The 26,515-nt window shown below is 44.8% G+C and overlaps 1 protein-coding gene across 1 annotated transcript in view; it reads right to left on the bottom strand.

The window, feature by feature from the left end:
• Pygb (glycogen phosphorylase B) overlaps positions 1-26,515 on the bottom strand; it is a 42,029-nt gene that overhangs the window by 5,267 nt on the left and 10,247 nt on the right. The window contains exons 2-17 of the mRNA XM_046435406.2: positions 25,062-25,163; positions 19,654-19,732; positions 17,274-17,377; positions 14,891-15,022; positions 14,202-14,313; positions 13,645-13,727; positions 11,876-12,019; positions 11,292-11,384; positions 10,214-10,360; positions 9,158-9,321; positions 7,714-7,828; positions 6,533-6,634; positions 5,465-5,612; positions 4,237-4,295; positions 2,519-2,660; positions 134-341 (exon numbers count right to left, since the gene is read on the bottom strand). Coding sequence (XP_046291362.1) covers positions 134-341; positions 2,519-2,660; positions 4,237-4,295; positions 5,465-5,612; positions 6,533-6,634; positions 7,714-7,828; positions 9,158-9,321; positions 10,214-10,360; positions 11,292-11,384; positions 11,876-12,019; positions 13,645-13,727; positions 14,202-14,313; positions 14,891-15,022; positions 17,274-17,377; positions 19,654-19,732; positions 25,062-25,163 — 1,934 coding nt within the window. The remainder of the gene's footprint in view (positions 1-133; positions 342-2,518; positions 2,661-4,236; positions 4,296-5,464; positions 5,613-6,532; positions 6,635-7,713; positions 7,829-9,157; positions 9,322-10,213; positions 10,361-11,291; positions 11,385-11,875; positions 12,020-13,644; positions 13,728-14,201; positions 14,314-14,890; positions 15,023-17,273; positions 17,378-19,653; positions 19,733-25,061; positions 25,164-26,515) is intronic.

Below are 26,515 nucleotides of genomic sequence, written 5' to 3'. Positions count from 1 at the left end.
CTTATGAAGAGACTGGTGATTCCAGTTTTCCCACAGCCATGGGGTAACAAACCCCTGCCCAGCCTTAACCCCTAGACCCAGTTGCCTTCCATGTCCTCCCTCCCCCAAAGCTTCCACATGCAGGGACTTGCACCCTTTCTGGTCCAGAGCCTCGACATCCTCCACCCGAAGGCCAAAGATGAAGAGGTTCTCAATCCCAGCCTCCTCAGCCATTTCCACATTGGCACCATCCATGGTGCCGATGGTGAGTGCCCCATTCAGCATGAACTTCATGTTGCCGGTGCCTGAGGCCTCAGTGCCCGCGGTGGAGATCTGCTGTGACAGGTCAGCAGCTGGAATCACTGCAAGGAACAGGAGGCAGGTCAGCCCCAGGCCCTTTCGTTTCATTTCTCACACCACACTCCCTCCTCCCAACCCCATCAGCAGGAGATCCCAGGATAGGAAACTTCCATCCTGAGGCTGCTGGGCTCGCCACAGGACCAACCAGCCCCAGTCACTCTAGGACCAGGGGGACCCAGAGACCAGGCAGCCATCAACCACCTAGTACCAAAGTGGCCACTGGCCTCCACAGGGCTCCCCTTCTTGACTGGAGGAGCCTAAGGCAGAGGCCCAAGATGAAAACCCCTGAAAAGTCCCACAAGTAGCATAGGATTCTTGTTCGGGAACTTTCCAGGGACCAGGTAAATACAAGTGAAGTGGGTGCCCAGTCTTGAATTGCTGATAATATGTTTCCTTCATTCCCATGACACTGACATCTTAATCATCCCATAAGGCTCTCTGGATCATTTCAGGAGGAACCTGGACTCCTGTAGAACCAGAGGACTGGAAAGGCTGAAAGCAATTCTTAAAGTTCATGTGCATGGGAATTACTGAGTATGCACAGAGTAGGCACAAACACCCAGCCAGATGCTGCAGTTTCATGGTTTCTCCCAAACTCAGGCTTCCTGTGCTCATAATGTGGCAGGCTAGAAACAGCACAGGTCACTGCCAAGGAACATACCCTGGCTGGACACCTTGATCTCAGTGTTGGTGCCACAGCTGCCAGTGCTTCCTCAGCCCAGCAGGCAGCAATTCAACTCAGCCAGCACCAGAGCCCAGCCCCTCCTCAGGAACGGAAGAAAGGGGATAGAGTAGCAGGGCAGCAGGAGCTCTAAAGAGATGAAGGCCAAGCCAAGGTGTCAGGATAAAAAGGAAAAGGCATCCCCAGCCCCCAGCACTGTGGCACAGCAGCACAGCTTGTAATAGCTAGGTGTTGCTGTGGCACATCCAAGGAACCAGGAAAAAGCGTGAGAAATCCAGACCCCAGCACTGAGGCCCCAGACTGGTGCCCCCATGGCCAGTTCTAAAAATAAGCAGTAGTCAATTGGTCTCAAAATAAAGGTGAAGAGGGGCTTCCAGAGAGCAAGAAGGACAGCAAGACATTTTAGTTAGAAGTCCCAGGACGTTGGAGCTCAGTGGTAGAGCACTTGCCTAGCACATGGAGGTACCGGGTTCAATCCTCGGCACCACATAAAAATAAATAAGAGTACTGTGTCCATCTACAACTTACTTACACACACACACACACACACACACACAACTTTTCTTTTTTTAAAGAAGTTCCAAGAAGGACTAACCAACATCACCAAAGTTTCCAGTCTCTTGAATAAGACTGGAAGACACTCAAGCACCAAGTGACACCCAAATGAGGTAGGAGCAATTCCAGGCAGCAGCCAGACATCGGACAAGCTCTGGTGGACCAGCCTGAGCTCACGTTTTAAAAAAGTAGAGCAGATCAGCCTGCAGTCTTTATTGCCACAACCTTAGTGGCAGGAAGGGAGTGTGGGAATTCAAGGCTCAGATTCCCCACCTTCTTTCTGGTTATGCAAATCACTTTCTTGCCAAGAAAGGGGCATCCAGCTCAAAATGGACATGCTGACATCCTGGTGGTTCTCCCCAGAACCAGCCAAGATAGAGCAGACCCAAACTAAATGTCAGGTTCCAAGCTACCCCCAGACAGGACATGAGAGGCAGGTGCTGGTACATGAGAAATTAGCAGTGCACTTGGAAACCAAGCAGGTGGTGGTGAACAAGACAGGGGAAGGGAGGGGAGGGGAAGAGAGCAGAGAGAAGCCACTGGCCAGATATGTGTGCTGCCAACAGGATGGCATAGAAGCAGCAAGCCTGGCTGAGAGGCAGGAGAGAGGAAAGTAGGGAACAATGAGACCACACAGGACAATAAGGTTCAGAGAGCAAGGATGTTCAAAGCTTTGCTCTCTGGACCTCCTCTGAGCCTGAGTAATTCCACCTAAGATATACAAAGGTGCCTTCTCAGGCATGCTTCAGATGCTTCATGACATAAGAGGGCCTTCTCTGAAGTCTTTCACTGCTAGTCTGCAGCCCTCCCCAGGCTAGGTGGGACCTGAGTCTCCAGAACAGAGTGAGGCTGCCTGACGTTGGGAATGGCCCTGGCCAGCACTGTCCCCCAACAGCCCCAGATAGGAACAAGTCTCCATCCAGTTCAGGCATCCAGGGTTACCTTTCTCAGCTAAGGAAACACGGTAATTCTCCAAGAAGATCACTTTGAGCCTGTCACCCACAACTGGATCATGATTGATGACATCACCGATGGATGTGACCAACTTGATGATCATCTTGGCCATGTGGTACCCGGGAGCTGCCTGGAAAAGGGTTTGGGGAGAAAGTTAAGGAGGGTTAAGCTTTGCTCTGGGTCCAAGAAGGGTCCTTGGAGCATCTGGCAACACTACTGGGCATATGGGTCTATAAGAGGGTGAACACTGATCCTCAGAAGCCAGTGTTGGATTGGCCAGTGGATACACAGAGGTCACACCCTAAAGCATAACCCCAACTGGGGTCAAGGAAAGGGAAAGGGCTGACTCTGCAGAGGTTTCAGCTTCTATCCAGTACTTCTCATGAGTCCTCAGATTTCACTTGTGAAATCTTTCAGCCTCAAGTCTATCTGAGCCCAGTGTTTCAGAAATTACAAGATAAAAAAAACAAAGACTTCTAGAACTATCAATTTAAAGAAAAGAGAGAAAATTAAAGAATATACTGGAACAAAACAGGGGAATACATTCAGAAAAAGCCAGCCTAGGATGACAGACAACCAATTTCTATAACAAACATCTTAGGGGGCGGGAGACATAGAAGGAAAGCCTACTGATTAAGGAAAATTAAAAGACTTATCAATCAATGTGAGGACACTAGACCCCCTTGGGGTCTAATTCAAACAGTTAAAATATTTTTGAGGCTGGGGTATGGCTCAATGGAAGAGTCCTTGCCTAACATGTACAAGCAAGGCCCTGGATTTGATCCCCAGGACCACCAAAAAGTAATAATATTATTAATAATAACAACTTCAGCCAGGGGAGTAGCACATGTACTACCAGCAACTCAAGAGGCAGAGGCAAGAGGATAAAATTTTTTTTAAAGTCCATGTCATTATGGACCTTACAAACTAAAATAATAACAAAACAACATGATATCCAAATAATTTGATTCAAAAGTACCAGGTGATAGGGTAAAGACCAAACAAGGTGAGGTTACCGACTGCTGAGCCTGAGCAGGTACCCTCTCCCCTTCAGTTACCTCTGCAGATGCTGAAGTTAAAGGAAAGGCTTGCAGAACAAGGACAGGTACCTGCATGGGCATCACACACCCTAGCCATACTGTCAGCAAGAGTGCAACCTGCAGATGCACCATGGAAGGCTGACCCAGGGCAGTACCTCCCAAAGAAGCTGCACCTCGCAGCCCACATCTTCTGATGAAGACCAGGATACTGGCCAAGTATGATGCTGTGGTGACACTGTGTCTAGTACTCAAGCATGTGTTATAGTAAAGAGAATTAAATGAACACATGCTGAGCTCAGAATGGCCTTACATGTGACAGAAGTAGCAGTTACACTTACCTTATATTCCCTTGGCCACAAGTAGCCATGAGATCCTATGGGAACACAGAGAAAGGGTACCACACCTTCTGATGGGGTCCACTGAGATTGGTCCTTGGGGCTAAGGATCTGAACAGTCAGGTTCCCATCTAATTCCCTCTTATTCAACTGAGTCTAAATGGGCCCCTTGCTCTCATAAGCACCCTTGCAGGACTGGGAACCCACTGGCACTCTGTGTGCAATGCAGGCACCTGGCTTTGGAGTAGGCAAGCTGCCATCAACCAGAGGGGGGAGTGTGTGCATCCTGGGCCAAAATATCAAAAAAGGAGTGAAGAGAAAGTCATATCACCTTGCCCCCAATCATCACAGTCCTGGGCACAAAGGACTTGGCTGGGTCTTTCTTTATTCCTGCAGAACAAATAGATGAGATTCAAGTGAGGCAACTTTAAACCAGAAAGTCCCTTCCCAGCAAGCCACAGTGACCTAGCAACCTCAGAGACCTCTCTAGAGGCTGGACAGGCAGGTTTGGCTAGATGTCCACTTTAGCCTAAGAGGCACAGGTAGGTAGCAGTGGCAAATGGTCATGGCCCCCCACCACCTGCCTGCTTAGGAACCTGCCACTTACAGGGGGACAAGGCCACCCCTATGTCTGCACTTCATTCCCAGTTGGTGAGGAGAGCCATCAAGAACACTGACAACTAACCGTGTAGCATACCAAGGAAAGATGTTCTTCCTAAGGGCTCAGAAGAAAAGCTGCACCTACACTTCCAGAAAAGCCCAACCCAGGATCTTGTTTGCCTCTGGTCACTGTAAGTGACCCTTGTATGTGAGGAGTACACACTTTTAAAACATGTTATTCTGGGCACAGTGGTACACACACAATCCCAGCAACTTGGGAGCCTGAGGCAGGAGGATTGTAAGTTTAAGACCTGCCTCAGCAACTTAGCAAGACTCAAAATAAGAAATAAAAAGGGATGGGGATATAGCTTGGTAGTAGAGCATCCCTGGGTTCAAACCCCATACCACAAAACATAAGTAAATAAATAAATAAGCAAGCAGATAAAAAAATATCCAAAAGCAATATAAGGTATGTGCATATGTGCATGTGTGTGTGTGTGTGTATACACACACACACATATATGTATTATGTATATATATAAAATGAACCTATATTACTCTTTTTTATAAGTAGACATTAAATGTCTCTGATGAGCACAGTATTTCCAAACAAGATCTTACAGAAATAATATCTTAAAAGCTAATCTGAACCCCAAACCTTGCCTTGGTGCAGACTATTCCTTGCCTCCACCAAGGTCTCAAAACCCACAGAGCCTTTAAATGCTTACCCATTTATTTACCTAAGACTCTGGCACTGAGCACACAGTAAAGCATACAGCCATTGCTCAAAATAAATGTGTCACATCACTCACACACATACATTCTGTGTGAGAAAGGCCAGGGGTCCAAAGATAAGCTGGCAGGCAAGACAAGTCTTGAGCCAGCCTTGGTCTTGAGGGAGGGATGCCACCTAGAACCACACAAGGGAAGCCAGGAGGCACCCAGGGACCCACACTCACGGTTGTACAGTGTGATGATGTGCAGGCAGTTAAGCAGCTGCCGTTTGTACTCATGGATCCTCTTCACATGCACGTCAAACATGGAAGACGGGTTGATCTTAACCTTGTATTCCTTCTCTAGGAGGGCAGAGAACTTCAGTTTGTTTTCCTGGAAAGAAGGAAAGTGAAGGATGGGTGGACAGTTCACAGGAACTGCCCTGTGAGCTCCCAAGGTCCCATACATTCCAGCTTTCTACCCAATCCCAGAGAACGTCTTGGACAGGTTAGAAATTGTCAGAGAGGAGCTGGGGTTGTGGCTCAGCAGTAGAGCGCTAGCCTAACACGTGCGAGGCCGTGGGCTCAATCCTCAGCACCACATACAGATAAATAAAGGTATTGTGTCCAACTACAACTGAAAAAAAGAGAAATTGTCAGAGAGGGGATGATAGGTCCAGAGACCAGACCTGGAGGTACTGATGACACTGGAGAAAGGTGAACAACGGTGACACTGAAAATGGGTATACAGGATAAAGCGGGGAAGAAATACATGAAAACCAAACTGAACAGCAGCCTAGAGCTGAGCATAAAGAGAAAACAGAGTAAGGGACACTCAGAATGTGATCTGTAGTCAGGGGAAGAAAATGAAGGGATAAGGCATAGGAAGTGAGAAACTTCCTATGAAGTTTCATAGGAAGTGGAGAATTGTTTGGGGCTTATAAAACAATGTCATGAGCAGGACAAACATGTAGACCCATGATTCCGACCCTGCACCATGCTGTGAGAACACTCTTAGCTCCTGCCAAGATTGGGAAGCTCCAACCACTGCTCAGAAATGGAATTACACTGCAATCAGCTTCCAAGGTCTCTGTACATACCTGCTACTATAATGGCAGAGCAAGGTGAAGTCAGAGATGTCATGGGGGTCTGCACACTCCCACCCATTGCATTACCTGAGGTTAAACAAGCCCTCATCTGGAAGGCTGAGTGTGACCCAGACCGTTGGGTGCCTTTCCAAAGTGCTGGATGGGTCCACACAAACTCAACATGCTGCGCCTCAGGAAGGTAGGCTGCAGGGCCACATGAACCTACCTGCTTGACCTTGGCCACATCCCTGATGAACACCTCATCACTGACCAATGGCAGCAGCTTCTTCAGTTGGCTCAAGTCAGTCAGAAAGCCTTCCCCAATTCTCTGGAAAAACATATGGACATATGGCTTCTGTTCACTGCAGCCTTAGTCTCTATGAGCTTGCCCTCTGCCTATTACCCCATGCCTGCTTTCCCTGGTTTTTCCTGCCCCTCTGGACCCTCACAACATCCCCTTCTCAGGGCAACTTGTACCCTATGTCCACATGGCCACCAGGGCCCTGGCCTCCTAAATCAGACCTGAGCTCACCCCTCAATGGCTCCACCAGGATGTCCAAGTCCTATCAACTCAGTCATCCATAATAATCTCATGAACTTCCTTCAGTCCCCAATACTTGGGACAACCTATTACAGCCTGATATCTGGGGCTAGTGAGACTAGGTCCTCCTCCCATTCCTCCATCACCATGAACAAAGTGGGTGCCGTCTCCCTCTTTCTCACTATGACAGGCAGTCACTTCAAAACCAATCTCATTGAGGACCCTCTTACGTACGCGCCTTCCATTGCTGGCCCAGCCATCTATCCAGCCTCTCCTCACTCTTCCCAGCCTCATCCTGTATGGAAGCCATACTGGCCTTCCAGACCCTTGAGGGGACCTAATACTAGACCAGATCTGCCTTCTGTTCTGGTCTTGCCAGCACTGTTTCCAGCTCTCAACATCTCAGGGAAGTCCCTCTTGACTCTAACACTCCCGGCATGCAGTGTCCCCAAGGCAGCCTTAGGATACTCTGCTCTTCAAGGGAGGCAAGGGCACAGACGGCACAGGGCCTGGTATCTAAGAGCACGTGAATAAGTAAATAACCTGCCATGTCTCTGGCTTAAAACCTTGCCCACCACAGTCAGCTCCCTCTTCATCAAGAGGCCTTTCCTTTTCCTCAGCCTTCCCAGATAGGCTTCCAACCTCACACATAGGGCTAGAGCTGGACCAGTGCACCTGTGTTCACAGGACTCGCCAGCTCATGTCCAGGGGCCACTGCTGTTCAATATGTAAGGACACAAATTCCCACTGGTTCAGCAAACACGCCTGATGACCCTGCCCAGTGTCAACTGCAGCTTCTAACTCATGGCTTCTTCATGATCTCAGACCTGGTGTCCCCACAGGATAAGGCAACACTGGGTGCTCACCTCCACAATGATGTCTGCCAGACCCGGGTTGCACAGCAACAGCCACCGTCGGGGTGTAATGCCATTTGTCTTATTCTGGAATTTCTCTGGTTCCAGCTCATAAAAATCCTTAAAGCTGCAAATAGAAAATAAGTAATTGTCAAAAATGCTGTGTTTTGAACTAGGTGAGCAAAAGAACGTAAGAACCCTTTGGGGAGATCCTGAAACTCAATTTGACTATTTCCTGAAATGTACACAGCAACTAGCATCCCTGTGCATTTTGGGACTAGCATGAAGGGAATGTATATCTGCCATATGTAGCTGTGAGGTCTAGTGCTAGCTACAGCCTCCCACATACTAGAACTTGGCCATTTTCAGAATTACAGCCTTTAGGACAGCAGTTCCCTGTGTTTCTTCTTTGCTAGCAAAGCAATAAATCTTCTTTTTTCCTTTTTCTCAAAAAAAAAAAAAAAAACTTGGCCATTTTCCAGAGAGGTCTATGGGGAAGCAGGGTCTAGGTCATAGCAGTGGATACTGAATAGACTTTATCTTTCAGAAATTGGGCTATTTCCCCATTTGTAAGTTGAGAGACATATCTAACTCTGAAGTTTGCTATGGGCCAGGTACAGAGACACACATCTGTAATCGCAACAATTCAAAAGCCTGAAGCAGGAGGATCACAAGTTTGAGGCCAGTGTGAACGACTTAGTAAGACACTATTTCAAATTTTAAAAAATTAAATAAAAAGGGCTGGGAATGTGGCTCAATAGTAGAGCACTTGCCTAGCAGGCACAAGATTCTGGGTTTGATCCTCAGTACTGGAAAAAAAAAAATCTAGAAATAAAAAGGGTTGGGAATATAGCTTGGTGGCAAAGCACCCCTAGGTTCAATTCTCTGTATGAAAAACAAAAAACAAAACAAAAAAGAATTTGCCATGGTGATTAATATGCAAAAGCCCCTGGGCCAGACAAAACACAGAAGGTCCTTCACCTGGACTGACATGGTTGAGGGCTCCTTCCACCCGCGGATGACCAACCCAGCCCTCACAGTAGATACTCAACAAGCATCTCATGACAGAATGGAAGAAAGGAATTCCTAGATCCTATTAGGCCCCTGACTTCCACCTGCACATCTGGCCCCTGGGGGGGCATCAGTGGCACTCAGCCAACAGCAGAAAGACCAGAAGCTCTGAGTCTCCAGCTGAAATGCCCAAGACTGGAAGCATAGGAGGAGGGACTTTTTATGGTGCCATAAAAAGCCACATTTCAGACATTACCCATCAAATCAAGCGCAAACCTGCTGATGAGAGGTGCGGTGGTGATTCTCAGTGACCCTGTCATTCCCACAAGTCAATAGCATGGGATATGTGATGCAACTTGGTTGTGGTATATATGGCAGCCAGTTCTAAGGGAGGATCTGGGTTCTGGAAAGGAACCATCCTTGGTTGGGGAGGGAGTTTACTCACACAGACTGCTTCACAATCTCTGAGTGAATCCTCGCTACACCATTCACAGCGTGGGATCCAATCACACACAGGTGGGCCATGTTAATTCGCTTGCAGTCCCCTTCTTCGATCACAGACATCCTCCTCAGGCGGTCCACATCCCCAGGAAACAGGGCAGCCACATGCTAAGGCCAAAAACAGAGAGCCCACTGTGACCCAGTAACTCCCCAATGACCAGGCAACAGCCCACCATGCCTGTGAGAATTTCTACCACCTCTAAAAAATCCAGGGGCTGCTGTGCCCAGACCTAGACCCTAAAGGCACCCCAGAACATGCCTCAGATGCACCTCACAAGGGCCCTAACTCTAGGAAGACAATCATGCAGGAAAGGCCCAGCCTGAGATCACAGAGATATGCTGTCTGAGGAGGACAGGACACCAGCAGGTGAAATGCCATTCAATTTATCAAAAGGAGGCTGAGACACTAACCCTATTAACCTAGGCAGCATTCATCTATATTATCATTAGCTGGACAGCTGCTCTCTGCAGGTCACATGGGCAGGACAGGCTGTGCTCTGCTCTGAATCACCCCAAGGCTGCCAGGATGGCCACTGGACATCCAGGAAGAGAACAGAGCTTGCTTAGGAGTGGAGATTTAAAAAAAAAAAAAAGATCCAGATCTATGCTGGGTATGGTGGCCTTTTATCCCAGCAACTTGGGATGCTGAGGCGGCAAATTCATAGTCAGTCTCGGCAACTTAGGGAGGTCCTATACAACTTAGTGAGACCTTGTCTCAAAATAAAAATAAAAAGGGTTAGGGTTTAGCTCAGTGGTAAAATAACCTTGGGTTAAATCCTTAGCGCCAAAAAATAAAAATAAAAGACCCCAATCTGTGACTCCCACATACACAGCAGGAGTCATTTATGTGGAGTCAGCCAACAGCTTTGCCAGGGGACAGTCTCCAGTCCCCAAGGAGTGTAGTACCTCTTCTAAGCCAGATGGGCCCATTGGCCCAGGTGAAGCCCCCCACACCCTGCAATCCACCCCATGTCCTGCCCCAGCAAGGACTGATACTCACATCCAGGTGCCGTTGATTGATGGCATAAATGATATCTAGGTGCCTCGGCAGCAGCTTCTCAAACATGGAGACAGGCCAGCGCTCCAAGGCCTCAGGCAGCACAGTGTGGTTGGTGTAGGCACAGGTCCTCTTGGTGATTTCCCAGGCCTAGACCATTTGAGAATGGTGTGTTTATCTTATTTAGAAGCAGATTCGTGGGCAAGGTGATAGTCTGCTTTACAGGGCTGGTCTGGAGCTTCTCCAAGTCTGCAGTTCAGCCCAGGCTCCTCACTTTGTTGAAGCTTTACAGCCTAACATGTGCAGACACCCCTGTAAATGAATAACACTGACCCTGCTCCTGGGGAATTCACTATTAATTTTCCTTTTTTATTGGCAAACTAACAGACTGATAAACAGTTTTTCATTTATTTCCTCTAAACTGATCTGACACCCACAGTGTGGGACAATGGTTATCATGTGGCTCTGCCTGCTACTGGCCAGGAATGAAGGGGACCTTTGACGAGGCTGCAGCCTCACATACTCCAAGACCAGAAACAGAGTTTAAAAAAGAAATTACCTTAGGATTTCATCTATGTTGATTTAGTTAAAGCTCAATTAAGAAAATCCTGCTACACCAAAGAATCTATGATCAAAGTAAAATGAGCCATGAGAATAAATCTATAAATACGAAAACTTAAAACTTCTAGGTTGGTTTTTTTTTTTTTTTCGCCAAACTTCAAGATGAGAAAACTCCTATAAGAAGCCCTAAAAAGTGTTAGAATCCTGTCCTCATTTGTTCTGTCCCCGTCCCCAAAAAATATCCATATCCTGGAACCAGACCCTTTCCCACAACCCTGGTGTTCTCACAGGTGATGTCCCAAAGTCCCCTGAGGCTGAGAAGAGAGCCCCCACTTCCCAGGACTAGCTCAGCCGTTTAATGCCATAGATGGCACAGTCTAGAGCTCTACAGAGGACACTCACTCCTGTTCTGGTCTGGGGAGGACACTGTCATCCCACATTCGGTTTTTACAGGTTGCTATCACCCCAAGCCCTGGTCTGGGGAGGACACCATCTTCCCTTCTTCTCATGAGACACTCACTTTGTCCCAGTCCACCTTTTCCACGTCCACCAGGATCCGCATGAGTTCAGGAATGGAGAGGGCCGGGTGGGTGTCATTCAGCTGGATGGCCACCTGCAGTTCCCATGAGGAGTGTCATTAGGGTGCCTTGTAACGTAAGTGTGCCTACACTGGTCAGTTAAGTACAGCCCAGGGAGTGAAGGTGCCCGCCCAGCAACCCACCCCTAGAGTTTGAACCCAAAGAGGCCTCAGAAAAAGCCAGGGGACATTGAAGCTCTGAGGCCAGCAGTGCCCTGCAGGCAGCTGTACACTGGGGCAGGTGTGGAAGGAGCTGCAGGGCCTGTGGCCTGCCTCCCACAAGGAATTTCTCTTCACTAGGCTATGACACTGCTGTTTAAAACAGCTGCCCTTGGCCTGCCATAGGAGCCTTTTGGTGTCCTTCCCTCTTCAACTCCTAACAATGCCCAGTGCAGCCCTGATCGAGGATGATGAGACCCTAACACTACCAATCTGCTCCAGCCCCCTCCAAGGACAAGAGGAAGAAACTTCAAGAGCCTGAGAACCTCCTGTCCTGGCATTAAGCTCTCATCCCATAGATCACAAACCTTGTCTGGGAAGGTCTCAAAAGAGGTTCTCACTGGATCCCGGCAGCCAAACTTGGATGACTTAAAGCGGCGAATGATGTCCTGCAGGGTGGCAGCCACCACAAAGTACTCCTGCTTCAGGCGGAGCTCCTTCCCCTCAAAGAACTAACAACACAGGGCTGCTGTGCATCTGCCACTCACCATCATGAGGCCAACCACAGCCAGTGGGATCAGGACAGGCTAGAGGGTGCCAGGCTGGGAGGTGTCCTGCATATCCCACTTGCCCCCAAATCCTGGGGCAACACTTATCCCCACAGAAACCCAGGCCACAAGGTCCAGCTCAAGGGCATAGGCAAATGTCTCAAATAGCCTACCTGCCTGACACCCAGGCCAACATGTTCACCTTCAAACAGGGAGGGCTTGAAGGGCAGTCAGCATAGGGTCACACAACTATGCAACACATACCAGGACACAAAATGTCCATTCCATCAATAGCAAAAGGGCCAATTTGTGAGGAATGCCAGAGCTTTCAGAAACCACAGTTCCAACATATATGCATTAAGAAACACTCTGCACTTGACATTTCAGAAGTCCTTAAAGTCTCATGGGGGCCAAGTCGGCGGGTTGAACAGGATTACAAGCCTTTTCTGTACCAATGCCTTTGCTACTGTGCACACAGATTGCTTTAATAAAATAAAACATTCATTTAAAAAAAGGCAAGACCAGCCAGGCACAGGGGCAGAGGCCTATAATCCCAGTAACTCAGGAGGCTGAGGCAAGAGGATTGCAAGTTTAAGGCCTGCCTTGACAACTTGGCAAGGCCCTGTCTCAAAATAAAAAACAAAAGGGTTAGAGATGTAGCTCAGTGGGAGGGTGGCCCTAAGTTCAGCCCCTAGTACTGAAAAAGAAAAAAAGAAAGAAAATGTATGACCAACTAAGATAGGCAAATTTCTTTTTTTTTTTAATATTTCTTTTTTTGTTTTAGGTGGACATAATATCTTTATTTATTTTTATGTGGTGCTGAGGATTGAACCCAGTGCCTCACGCATGCCAGGCCAGCACGCTACCACTTGAGCCACATCCCCAGCCCCAAGATAGGTAAATTTCATTGACTGTTTTGATGCTGAGGAATCAACCTTGGGTCTTGTATATGCTAAGCGCATGTTCTACCACAGAGCTACATCCCCTCAAGGACTCTTGCCTGACAACATTGACAACAATAAGCCATTATGCTACATTCAGGTGGCAGCAAAGAATCTGGTTGTGACCACCATCTAACACATGAAGGGCATGTGCTAAGACCCTATCAAGTGTCAGGTACCTCTGCAAAATAGGTGCTGCTGTCCCCAGGGGAAATATGGACCATCTAACCCTTGGGGAGCTACGTCACACACTAGAAGAGTAGACACCAGCTGGCCTGGTGTCTGTATCGCAAGGAGTCCACCCAGACCTCATTAAGTGTGTTTCATAGGAGTATAGATAAGAGAGAGTTGAAAAGCCTCTGGAAGGCTTCTTTTAAGTGAATCAGGGTAAAGGAACAATGCAGTGGTCTTGTCTGGACTTATTGGACTGTACAGAGGACACCTGACCCCACCCTTTCCTCAGATGACTCATCTGGGCACGTACCAGAGATAGGTGGGACACTGATGGCCACATACACAGCCTCACCTCACAAGCTTATCTAAGTTTAGCAACAGGATATGCTGGAGGGTCCAGCCTTCAGCTCATTTATCTGCATTTAAGAAGTCTATCCAACAGAGGTCACACACATTAGTCATTAGGATACTCACATTGTCATTAGGATACAGGACCCTGGAGATGTTCTCAGCCAAGTTCCTGTCCAAAACAGCCTCCACATAGTCCCCCACATTGACTAAAAAAAAGACAGAGCTCCATCAGTGTGTGCCTCTCTCAGTCCCCTGCAGGGCAGGGTTTTGTCAAGTGCGAGCACTGTAGTTGCTCAGCTGCTTACTGGAGAAGGTTGAGGAAGTGTGACCTTAGCAGGAAGCCCCCAGAGATGCTCACCCCTGCCCCAAAGAATGAAAAGCCTCCTCCCATAGCACCCCATACCCACTGCACATCAACACTGCACATGTCTCTTTTCCTAAGGACATGTAGTCTGAAAGACCATGACCCCAGCTGACTAGGTCCTGGTATGAAATCCACCCTTCACTATTCTCACAAGGAAGCTGCAAGGGGTTCAGGTGCACTCAGTTATGTTTCAGAGACCGAAGGGGCTGTGCAGCTTCCACAGCAGAGAGGGATGGCAGTGGTAAAGGCATGAGCATTTGGGACAATCCATCAAAATAGAGACAAGAGATCAGGGTGGCTACTGGCCAGGACATACAATCTTGCAGCTTGAAGTCATTGGGCGCCTTGGCAGACCAGAGCCTCATGGTGTTGACAGTGTTGTTCTTGTAGCCGGGCACCGGGGTGTCGTAGGGCATGGCGAGCACCACCTGACCACACGGAAGACATGCTCAGGGCTGAGTCAGCAAGAGACCCCCCGCCCCGCCTTCTTTGGCCTCCCCTTTTCCTGGAAGGACATCTCCCACACACAGAGAGAGATGATGGCTTCAAAACCACTGAGAACTGTGACCACACGTGGTACCAGCAGGTGGGGCAGATAGCCAGTGCTCCACAAAAATGTGGATAGGGACCTATCCGCATCAGCCCAGGGGGTCAATGCCCTAATCCCCATCAGGATAAGTTTCTAATTGCCATTAAGCAACAGGAGTTAGTGAAGTGCTGTCTGGCAGAGAGGAAAGAACACTCTGGCTGGTGGCCTCAGCCCCAACACATTCTTGCTAAGCTACAAGAGTGGCTCTCTTTGCTGCATGCAGCATTTTCCACCCTACAGAAAGTTTCTGTCAAAGTGTAAAAAGATGAGGAAACTAAAACCTCCCCAAACTTTTACCATAAGTCCAGCACAAGCCTCCACTCCTAAAATGAAATCAGGGTAACGACAACAAACTGTGGGGTTGCCACCTTCATTAAGCAGCAGCTCATTCCCTTGGGAGCTTTGGGTCCTGATACCTGTGTGTCTAGCCACTTCACACCCTCGGGGGTGTGCTCCACTCTCCCATAGAAGTGCACTGGAAGCATATACTCAGGTCGGGCTTTCTCCCAGGGGTTGCCGTAGCGCAGCCAGTCATCGGCCTCTTCAACCTAGAGGAGCAATGGAGAGGGGCATTCTCAAAGGTGGGCAAGCCGGCCACTGCTAGGCAGCCCTGTGCTCAGCCTGGGCACACTATATTGCTGAGATCTCACAGTACCCAACGCTGAAACACAACCATGGCCAATTTATAAATAAAGATTATCTAATTCCTATCAAGCCCACACACTTAAAAATAAACATGTTGCATTGCTTAAAGTAACAAACTCATATAAAATCTGAAAAAAAAAAAATCCAGATAAAAAAGACATTAAGAACCTGAATGAAGTATCGACACGTTACAATATGGTCAAACCTTGAAAATAATGACAGAAATGGAAGAAATCAGTCACAAAAGACCACATATTGTATGGCTCCACTTACAGAGAATGTCCAGAACAGGCAATCCATCAAGACAGAAAGTAGATTAGTAGTTGTCAGGTACTGGGTGTGACTATAAATAAGTGCAGGATCTCATTTTGGGGTGATGAAAATGTTCTGGAGATGAACAGTGGTGCTGGTTACCCAACTCTGAATATACTAAAAACTACCATATGGCCAGGTGCAGTGGTTCATCCCTGTAATCCCAGATGCTCGAGAGACTGAAGCACAAAGATCACAAGTTCAAGGCCAACCTCTGCAACTTAGCAAAACCCTGTCTTAAAATAAAAAATAAAATAGGCTGGGAATGTAGCTCGTGGTACAGCCCCCTGGGTTAAAACTCCAGTACCACCAAAAAAAACCCAAAAAAACCCAAACACACATTACGGTATCTAAGACATGGTGGCACAGCTGTAATGCCAACTACTAGGTAGGCTGAGGCAAAAGGGCCAGTCTGGGCAACAAAGTGAAACCCTGCCTCAAAATAAAATAAAAACATGGGAATGTAGCTCAGTGGTATAGCACTTGTCTAGCATGTATGAGGTCCTGGAATCAATCCCCAGTAACACACACTCACACACAATCTATTTTATATCTCAAAAAGCTGTTATTATAAAAAAACAAGAAGAAAAGAAATCACCCAAAATTTACTGCTTTAAAAATTAAACCATGAAAAAGGAAAGTATATTATATCACAAATCCACAGGTACCAAGGGCTGAGCTGTCACCCTGAAAGGCTTGTAGTGGAAAGGCCTGAGATCCACTTCTATACTAGGCCTTCCTCAAAGCAGCTTATCTTCCAAAAACTGCGCCCAATGGCACCATGATCAGTACAACTATGCAAGAAAATTCCCATCAATAAGATTAAAAGTAGCCCCACTACTTGGCCCTTCAATTTGGTAGGAGTTGCTTTTCCTACCACTCTATGAAATGTATTCTGCTTATAAGTCATGGGATAAATTAATCTGGCACACCAGTGAATTTTTTTTTTTTTTTTTTTTTTTTTTGGTACTGGGACACTTTACCACTGAGCTACATACATCTCCAACCCTTTTTGAGACGGGGTCTAGCTAAGTTGCTTAGGCCCTCACCAAGTTGATGAGGCTGGCCTCAAACTTGCAATCCTCCTGCCTAGGCCTCCCAAGTTTCTGGGATTAGAGGCATGCACCACTGTGCCCGGCCAGGTGAATGAATTCTGAAGTATTAAGTAACTAAAAAAAAATTTCATTTTGGTGCTAGGGATTGACACCAGGGCTTTGCAAACACTCTACCACTAAGCCATACCTCTAGCCCCTCAAACTGTTAAAAGATTTAATGGTGAATACCTACACACCTACCATCTAAGCATTGTAATTTTCAATATTCTGCTATAACTGATTTATTGCAACTTCATCCATTAATTCATACATTTTTGGATGTGCTCCAAGGTAAGTTACAGACATTAGTACACATCTCCACTAATCACATGAGAATGCCTATCAGGATGAATTCTGAGAGTACTACCTTCTGCCCCATGTTTGGGCAGCGCTGGGGAAAACAGCATGCAGCCTATGACATCCTAACCCCCAGTTGCAGGTGGCCCTGTCTGGCATCTCCTTGTAAGTTCCAGGTGGGATTCTGTGTCCTGCCCCACATAACTTCCCTTTCACCACATAGGAGCCATTTGCAAGGGCTCACAAAGGGGCCAACCTGGCCAGGGCCACCAGGTACCAGAGAACATATGACACTATGCAGCTGGCTATCTTCCCACTGCACTTTGCAGAGGCCTGACCTGAAGTCTCTCCAGGGAGCGAAGACCAAAAAAAATTTACACTGAAAATGTACCCGCTTACTTCCACATATGAACAAGAATTGGAAACCAGTGAAAAGACCAATGTCACCTACCTGCCAGCCATTGACAATCTTCTGGTTAAAAATCCCAAATTCATAGCGGATTCCATAGCCGTATGCTGCCAGGCCCAGAGTAGCCATTGAATCAAGGAAACAGGCTGAAAAATCCAATTACAGATCAGACAATCTGCAAAATGGAAGCTGCTGTGCACCAAAGCCCAGTAGGATGTGGCTAGCCCATAGTCAGATAAGGAGTGGGGGGTGATCAAGCCAGCTCAGGTTTCATGAAATTCAGGTATACTAGAATTCCCCTCCTCCATGGAACCTGGGGCCATACCAAGGAAATACCAATGTGTGGGTGTAGGAGAAGGGAGCGGGGGAAAAGTAAAGAATCCCACAGAGATCATGGTGAAGCCTGATACTTCTCTAAACACAAAGTCCCCTTGCTACCAACTCTCTCTCTCAGACATCTTCACTTATTCATGAGGCCTCCCCACCTTTCTGCACATTCTACTTTAAATCCATGTAGTTTTGATAGCAGGGACAATCACAAACTTCTCCCTACATGCTGGTGAAGTAAACACAGAAATGGGTCCAGTGATGTACATTTCATGGCCCACAACACTTCAATATCCAAGCTCCAACATGCCATCAGAGCACCCTTCTGGGGGATGCTGCCTTCTAAGAAGCAGCCATGTCACCAAACTGAGCTCTTGTTCCAATCAAAACTTCTTGAAAGATAAACATAACAAAAACAATGGTTTGAATAAAGATTCAGGAGGCAGGCCTAGTAAACTTCTGGACTAAGAAGGCTGGGGGTGTGCTCATTGGTAAAGCAGCACTCACCTCACATGTGCACACAATAGCCCTGGGTTCAATTCCCAGCACTGCAATAAAAGGAAGGAAGGCACAGAGAGAGGGAGGTCCCCCACATAGAACACTGGCGAACAAAATAAATGCCCAATTTATCAAACACGTCAGAGTGTCAGATGCTCTGCTAGGGAGGCAGATCTATAATATCCACAAACCTATGAGCTGGACTCTTGTGCTGGGACTCATTCTTACAGGACAGAAATAAACCAGATCAAGCCACAAGGAGTTTGGTACTGCCTGAGTCTGCCCTGCTGGGAAGGACGTGTACAGATAACAGGTTGTTCACACCAGGCCAGAGGTAGAGGCATCCCAGGTCCAGAATACACAGGGGCAAGAGGCAAGGAAAAGTATCTGAAGAAGGAAAAAGTAGGAATCTAGCAATGACCAATCAAATGTCACGGGGGTTAATGGGAATTAAATGGTTGAAACCCTACAGCTCAGCTCCCTGGCAGAAAAAGCCCAGGCACACACCCTCACATTCAGGGTGCCAAGAGGCTTGCTCTCCTGGCCTGGGGATGGTCTCCTGGGAGTGAAGTCAGCAACAGCAAGATGTGCTTGGCCTGAGCTCACTGCATTTGAGAGGAGTATAGAAGGCACATATGTAGGTTGGGGACAGGAAGGCAAATTTTTTCTTTATATAGATCCATCTATTTTTTTTTTTTTTGAGAAAAACATGTTTAATTTAGAATTTTTGAAAAATTTAAGTTAACATTTAAAATGCAAACACACCCACACAGATACATTTTAGTGTGCACACTTAGTTTACAAAATGAAAAGTTCCCAAGGCGGGACTGAAGTGGCTCAAGGCCAGGCCACCCTCCAACTCCCATCCATACACTACCACAAAAACCACTATTCCTACTTCCATGTTCTTTACCTAGCTCCCTCTGTCCAGAAAGGCTAGCAAAAAGAATTAAAACAGAAAAGAACAACACTGTATATATTCTCAAATACAGTAGCCAGAGGGAGCAATATGCCACAAAGGCATATCTCTATGATGTCAGGGCCATCTGTTTTGTGTATTAAAGCTACAGCTGCTCAGTGTAAGAGGAGTGACATGCATACCACATTTCCATCCCTCTGTCCTGCTCCCAAGTACTTTTGGTACTGGGAACCAGCTTACCCAGTGCTAGCTACTTTAGTCTTCATAATTGTGAAGTGTCTCTGCGGGACAGAAAATATACTTTTTCCTTTTTTTTTTTTTACTGAGAGATAAAGATTTTATTTAATTTTGTTTTGTTTTGTTTTTTTGTTTTTTTTAATATTTTATTTCTTAGTTTTCAGCAGACACAACATCTTTGTTTGTATGTGGTGCTGAGGATCGAACCCGGGCCACGCCAGATGGGCGCGCTACCGCTTGAGCCACATCCCCAGCCCAAGATAAAGATTTTAATCTGAAAAATAGATCACCCATCCACTCTGAGGGAGGCTGATATATCCTGACAAATCAGTGTCAAGAGAACATCTGACCTGGTCTACTCTGATCTTGGCCAATGGACTAGGAACAAGTACAGGTTGCCCTCCAACTGTCCCTAGTCCTGTTCCTAAACAGAGCAGTTACCTGCCAGCCGCCCCAGGCCCCCGTTCCCAAGGCCTGCATCCTCTTCTATTTCCTCTAGTTCTTCCAAGTCCAACCCCAACTGCAAATGAAAACAGGGGTAACATTTTAATACTATTTAATATTATCTCTCAAACAAAGATTGAAAAATATTCAAATCCTCTGTTTATCCCATTCTTTCAGACTTAAAAATCACAAATTAAAATTAAATTTTAAATCAATGCAGAGAAATGAAAAGTCTTCAGGTATTTCAAAAACTGCTAACAAAAGTTAAAATTAGACATGGTTTAATAGCAAAAGATTTATTGCCAGATTGTTAACCTATTTATGGTGAACAGATTATATGCTGCCTAAATATGAAATGAATGATTTGTGGGCAGAATTTTCATTTTTATTTTTTATTTTTATTTTTATTTTTTAGTTGTAGATGGACACAATATCTTTGTTTTATTTATTTATTTTTGTATGTGGTGCTGAGGATCGAACCCAGTGCCTCACGCATGTGAGGCGAGTGCTCAGCCACTGAGCTACAACCTGAGCCCCTGTGGGCAGGATTTTTGTTGCTGTTGTTTTGTTTTGAGACAGGATTTTGCCATGTTACCCAGGCTGACCTCTAGACTCAAGCAATCCTGCCTCAGCCTCTTAAATAACTGGGATTATAGGCACATGGCACTGAATATGGCTTGAAACCAATTTTAACAATTCCCTAATTTCAAACATGATCAAATATTTATATGTTGTTTTTCTTAAAGCCAAAACCTAAAAGTACTTTCCTCATATTCAAACAATCTAGTGAAAAAGATATGGCATGTTAAAAATCAGAGAAAAAACAGCAGGGTCCCAACTACTTAAAGTGTCTTAAAACCATTCTAGAAACCAGGCATTGTGGCACACGCCTATAATAATCCCAGTGACTTCAGAGGCTAAGGAAGGAAGATGCAAATTCAAGACCAGCCTCAGCAATACAGTGAGACCCTATCTCAAAATAAAAAACAAAAGAACTATTGATATAGGTTCAGAGGTAGAGTTCAAGCCTCCACAACATAAAGTCTGTCTCAAAATTAAAAATTAAAAAAAGGGCTGGGGCTGGGGTTGTAGCTCAATGGTTCAGTGCTTGCCTCCTAAGCATGAGGCACGGGATTCAATCCTCAGCACCACATTAAAAAATAAATAAATAAATAAAGATATTGTGTCCATCTACAACAAAAAAAAAAAATTTTTTTTTAAAGGGCTGGCAATGTGTAACTCAATAGTATAGCATCACAGGGTTCAATCCTTAGTACTGAAAAAAAAACTCCAAAATGTAGATTTCAAGCCTCTCAATTATGGCATTATGATATATGATAAATATTCTATTAATGTGGCTTTATTATGTATAAAATTCACAAATTATTAATATTATCTGGATCAATAATTTTGAAATTTTTTGGACTTAGGGGGAATCCAAAAAGTTTTTTGCTTATATGAATTATATCTATCAAATTAATTATTTATTATTTATCAAATTAAAAATTAAAATGAAGAAAAATGTTAAAGTGTTACATATGAATATGTATATATACATATACAGCATGTGTGTATATATATGTTATATATACACATACATACACACACACACATACACAAATTCATTAAAAAATAACAAACTGGGCACAGTGGAGCATGTCCACAATCCCAGCTATTTGAGAGGCTGAGGCAGAAGAATTCAAAGAAACTTTGCTTATCTACTTTCTGTCTCTGTGAAATTACCTACTGGGGACATTTAAAAGCAAACATCCAATATGTGGCATTTTGTGGCTGGTTTCTTTCAATTTAGCATAACATTATCAAGGTTCCATGGATGAGCCTTCAGGACATTTTTTGTTTTTAAGTATTGGGATTCAACTCAGGGGCACTCAACCACTGAGCCACATCTCCAGCTCCATTTTGTATTTTATTTAGAGACAGGTTCTCACTGAGTTGCTAAGGCTGGCTTTGAACTTGGGATCCTCCTGCCTCGAGCTGTGTGCCACCACACCTGGTTCCTTCAGGACATTTTGCTAAATGAATAAGCCAGTCACAAAAGGTCAAATTCACAGAAACAGAAAGCAGAATGGTAGTTTCCAGGATCTAGGGAGATGGGAATAGAAAGTTCTTTAATAGGAACAGAGTTTCAATTTAGGAAAAAGAAAAGGTTCTGGAGATGGGTCCTGGTCATAGTTGTATAACAATGTGAATATGCTTAATGCCACTCAACTGCACATTTAAAAATGGCTCAGAAGGTGAATTTAAGGTTATATTCATTTTACCACAAATTTTTTTTTAATGGGAAAAAAAAGTTTAACATAATGTGGGGGTTTATTTCTATACTCTCCAACCAATTCTGTTGGTCTGTATGTCTAACCTGATTGCCATACCATACAATCTCAATGACCTTTGCTTTATTGGGAAGTGTGAGTTGTTGTTTTTCAACATTATTGTTGAAAAAAAAATTGTTTTTCTTTTTCAACATTGTGTTGACTATTCCTGGTCCCTTTCAATTCCATCTAGATTTTAGGATCAGCTTCTCAGTCACAGAAGTCAACTGGAGTTGGAATAGAGATAGTGCTGAATTTGGGGAGTATTGCCATCTTGACAATATTAATTCTTCCAAGCTGTTAACATGAGATGTCTTCCCATTAAGTCATCCTTAATTTCTTTTAACTCTATTTGTTCTCAGAATACAGGTGTTATGTTTTGTTTTTGCTTTTGCTAAATTTACACCTAAGTATTTTATTCTTTTTGACGCTAAATTGGAATTGTGTCATTTTGCATTATTCATTGCTGCTGCATAAAAATACTGTTGATTTTTATAGACAAATACTATATCCTGCAACTATGCTAATCTCACTCACTAATTCTAATGCTTGTTTAATGGATTCCTTAGGATTTTCTACTTCATGTCATCTGCAAACAGAGGTTTTGCTTCTTTCTTTTTAAGACGGATGCTTTGTTTCATTTTCTGCTTCTTTCTTTTTAAGATGGATGCTTTGTTTCATTTTCTTATAAAAATACCCTCACTAGAATTTCCAGTACAATGTTAGGAAACAGTGAGAGCAGACATCTTTGGACAAAGCACACACACAAGATAAGGAAACAATCAGTCAAATGCAGAGTGTAGAAACTGTAAGATAAACCTAGTTCTTACAGATTTATCTGTAAATAAATAGGCAAAAAATTTAGAAAATAAAAAAAAGGAAATGCATATAAATTTTGAGAAGTTTTAGAGATATAAGCCAAATGCATCTAAATTATTATAAGAAATTTATGTACTGCCTGAAAAACTGATGATATTAAAGGGTTATTATTATTATTAATATTTTAGGGATCACAATGGTACAACTGTTTTTAAGAGTCCCTATCTTTTAGAGATACCTATTAAAATATGATGCTTTTTGATGTTGGTTTAAATTATCTGGGAGTACAAGGATATAAGTAAAGCATGACTGGCCATAAGCTGGAGCTGATGACTGGTGAAGCCATGTAATAGGTATGTGGAAAAGTTTACTGTAACAGTTACTCAATTTTTATATATATTTACAATTTCCTATAGTTAAAACAATTTTAATAAACTTAATCAAGAGAGAGCTGCTTCTTTTGAAGTACTAGTTTTGAGAGTAAATTGCTCCCTAAACTCTCCAGCCCTGTATGATGCATTGGTTCATTTTTTTCTAATACTTCACTCTAAATAGGGAGGCCCTTGGGGAAGAGGCCTGTTAAAGCCCTGTGTCATTGTTTCCTCCCACTCAAAGCATCTGGCACCCATATTAAAACTTGAAGCACTCAGCAAATGTGGACTGGGAGCCATGAAGGTCTAGTCACCACAAAAACCTTTCCAACAGAAGATTATTGCATATTTATGCCATAGTTTCTAAAATCTTTATCTAAAAAGTATTTTTAAAAGTTTCAAAAACTAAAACACTTCATACAACTGTAAAATCCACAGAAGGTATGACTAAGATACTATGTTCTATGCTCCTTACAGACACATTCTAAAGTGACTATTCGGTAAACTTAAATGTCAGGTCATCTGCCAGGGTAACTTCTATCCTGAAAACCTTCCCATACACATGCCAAGGGAAAGGAATCTGTGGGGTCACACCCTAGAACTTCTCCACTGGAGACCTGGAAATAATTTTCTTTTTTTTCATGGTGCTAGAGATTGAACCCATGGCCTTGCGCACTCAAGGCAAGCCCTCTACAATCTACCAACTGGGCTATATCCAGTCTGGAATTTTTTTTTTTTTTTTTGTATCAGTTATTGAACTCAGGGGCACACAACTACTGAGCCACATTCCCAGCCTGATTTTTTGTATTTTATTTAAAGACAGGGTCTCACTGAGTTGCTTAGCGCCTCACTTTTGCTGAGGCTGGCTTTAAACTCATGATCCTCCTGACTCAGCCTCCCAAGCCTCTGGGATTACAGGCAGAAAATAAAATTTTTGCTCCATGTGTCAACTCAACTAAGCACTATATTATATAACCTCAGGCACTAAGAAGGGGTTCCCAGCAGGGTATCACCTTATAACCTTGTTGGACTTATATCCCCAAACAAGCTCCACAAGTTCCTTCCACTCAAACCCAACAAGAGCAAAAGCAGGAGCAGGGGGCTGGTAGGGAGGACCCCTCACTGAAAACCTTCCCATATACATGCCAAGGGAAAGGAAGCTATGGGGTCACACCCTAGAACTTCTCCACTGGAGACCTGTGTACCAGGAGATGGCAGGAAAAGGAGACAGACTAGGAAGACAGAGCTGAAACCTATCATAGCTCTGCTCTAAGACGACAAATGACCTGTGAAAGGGTTAAGCCCAGAGGGACTCAATGTTAATGAGGTGCCATTAAGGAAAAACAGTTTTTATTCTGATTAAAAATTTTTTAAAGTAGAAAGTAGTTTTTATTATAATTATCATTATTTTTGTTATGACTCTAAAACATTACTTTCAATTTATTTTAGAGCTTATGTAAGTATATTTTGTCACCTATTTTTTCCCCCCTATTTCAATAATGTGAGCCACTCCAGGCTTTCTTCCATCAAGAAGACCAACTTTTTAACTAGGAGGTTATCTTTGGGGTATATGTGGAGGATCAGATCTGGGTTACCAAGTTAATAAAGCAAGAAGAAATGGGCAATACCAATCACTTTTCCCATGTTCTAAACATGCCCCTGGAATGAGAGTGAGAAGTACTGCACAATTCAACCCAGTCCTTGCACTCCATGTATTATCATCCCCTTCTCCTCTTGAGAACCCATATCCAACCCATATCCCTCCAGTAGGGTAGAACACATTTGCCCATTCCCAGATTGTGGCCAATCATAATATCTGTGCTCACCTCTGGGACTTCAAGGGCCATAGAGGCCAACCAGAAGCCCAGACACAAGGGCCCCATACCTGATAAATAGCTTCATCACACGCATTCTGAAGGCCCAGGTTCACCATCGTGTTCTGCAATGTACGGCCCATGTAGAATTCCAGGGATAGATAATAAATGCGCTGAGGAAGCAAAGGAAAGAATCTTAGATTTACCATTCCATCCCCACACACAGGCAGGTTAAGGGCTATGAAAAGGCTATGAAAAGGCTCATGAAGCATCCACTTGGTTCTTTCACTTACATTAATTCCATGCTGACACCACACATATAAGGACAGCTCACTCAGAGCACAGGAATATTTTCCCTGCACTCTTGAGTTTCCAGTGAAAATAAACTGACTTTTCCTGATGTGTGGGTTAAGCCTTATACTTGAGAACAAGGCTCCCCAAAACTGGGCAGATCCAGGCTGAGAAGAGGTTGGCCTCTCACCAGCTGTGTGCCCATGGGCAAAATTATGTCTTCACTTTTCTAACATAGGATAAAACAACTCTACAAAGTAGGGAAAATATTTTCAAGTATTAAATGTAGCTGGACATGGTGGCTGGCACCTGTAGTTCTAGTTACTCGGGAGGCTGAGGCAAGAGGGGTACTTGAGCCCAGGAGTTTGAGGCCTATCTGGGTGACATAGTAAGACCCCCATATCCAAAATGTAAATCAACAATAAACAAAAGAGAATTACTAGCCAGCACAGTGGCACACACCTGTAATCCCAGTTTGGGAGGCAAAGGAGGAGGGTCCTGAGTTCAAACCAGCCTCAGCAATGGTGAGGCCCTAAGCAACTCAGTGAAACCCTGTCTCTAAATAAAATACAAAAACAGAGCTGGGGATGTGGCTCAGTGGTTCAATAGCCCTGAGTTCAATCCACAATACCCCACCCCCACCCCCACCAAAAAAGAGAGAATTCCTGAGCACAGGTTTTGAAACACACATACAGTTCTTGATAAACATCAGCACAATCAATAGATGCTAGGTGTCTGAATGAACGCATCCATTTCCATAAGGCAGAAGTCAATTTTGCTGGGTATGGAACTTGTGGGCCTTGCACATGCTAGGCAAGTGCTCTATAACTAAGTCATACCACAACCCAGAAGTCTGGTTTCTGCCTGCTGCCTAGTGGCTGGTTTAGGGGCTCATAAATGCTAGCTTGCGTTAAATGAGGTGATTTAGGCCAGGCCTGGCGGTTCACAACTTTAATCCCAGCACAGGAGGACCACAGGGAGGTTCAAAGTGAGCCTTGGCAACTTAGTAAGGCTGTAAGCAACTTAGTGAGACCCTGTCTCAAATTAAAAGTGCTGGCAATGTGTTTCTGTGGTTGAACACCCTTGAGTTCAATTTCTACTAAAAAAAAAAAAAAAAAAAAAAAAAAATGAGGTGCTTTAACCAGGACTACTATCATATGTAGTGCTACTGGACCCCAAATAGGGTTCCAAAACCTCATATGTTGGGGCTCAGAAAATGATATCCCATGTAGGC

Source organism: Marmota monax, unplaced genomic scaffold (assembly GCF_021218885.2).
Source record: "Marmota monax isolate L192 unplaced genomic scaffold, Marmota_monax_Labrador192_F-V1.1 WCK01_AAM20220418_F8-fsc00005, whole genome shotgun sequence".
Taxonomy (NCBI): domain Eukaryota; kingdom Metazoa; phylum Chordata; class Mammalia; order Rodentia; family Sciuridae; genus Marmota; species Marmota monax.
Note: the sequence above shows the minus strand (reverse complement) of the source record. Positions and strands in the feature narration are given on the sequence as shown.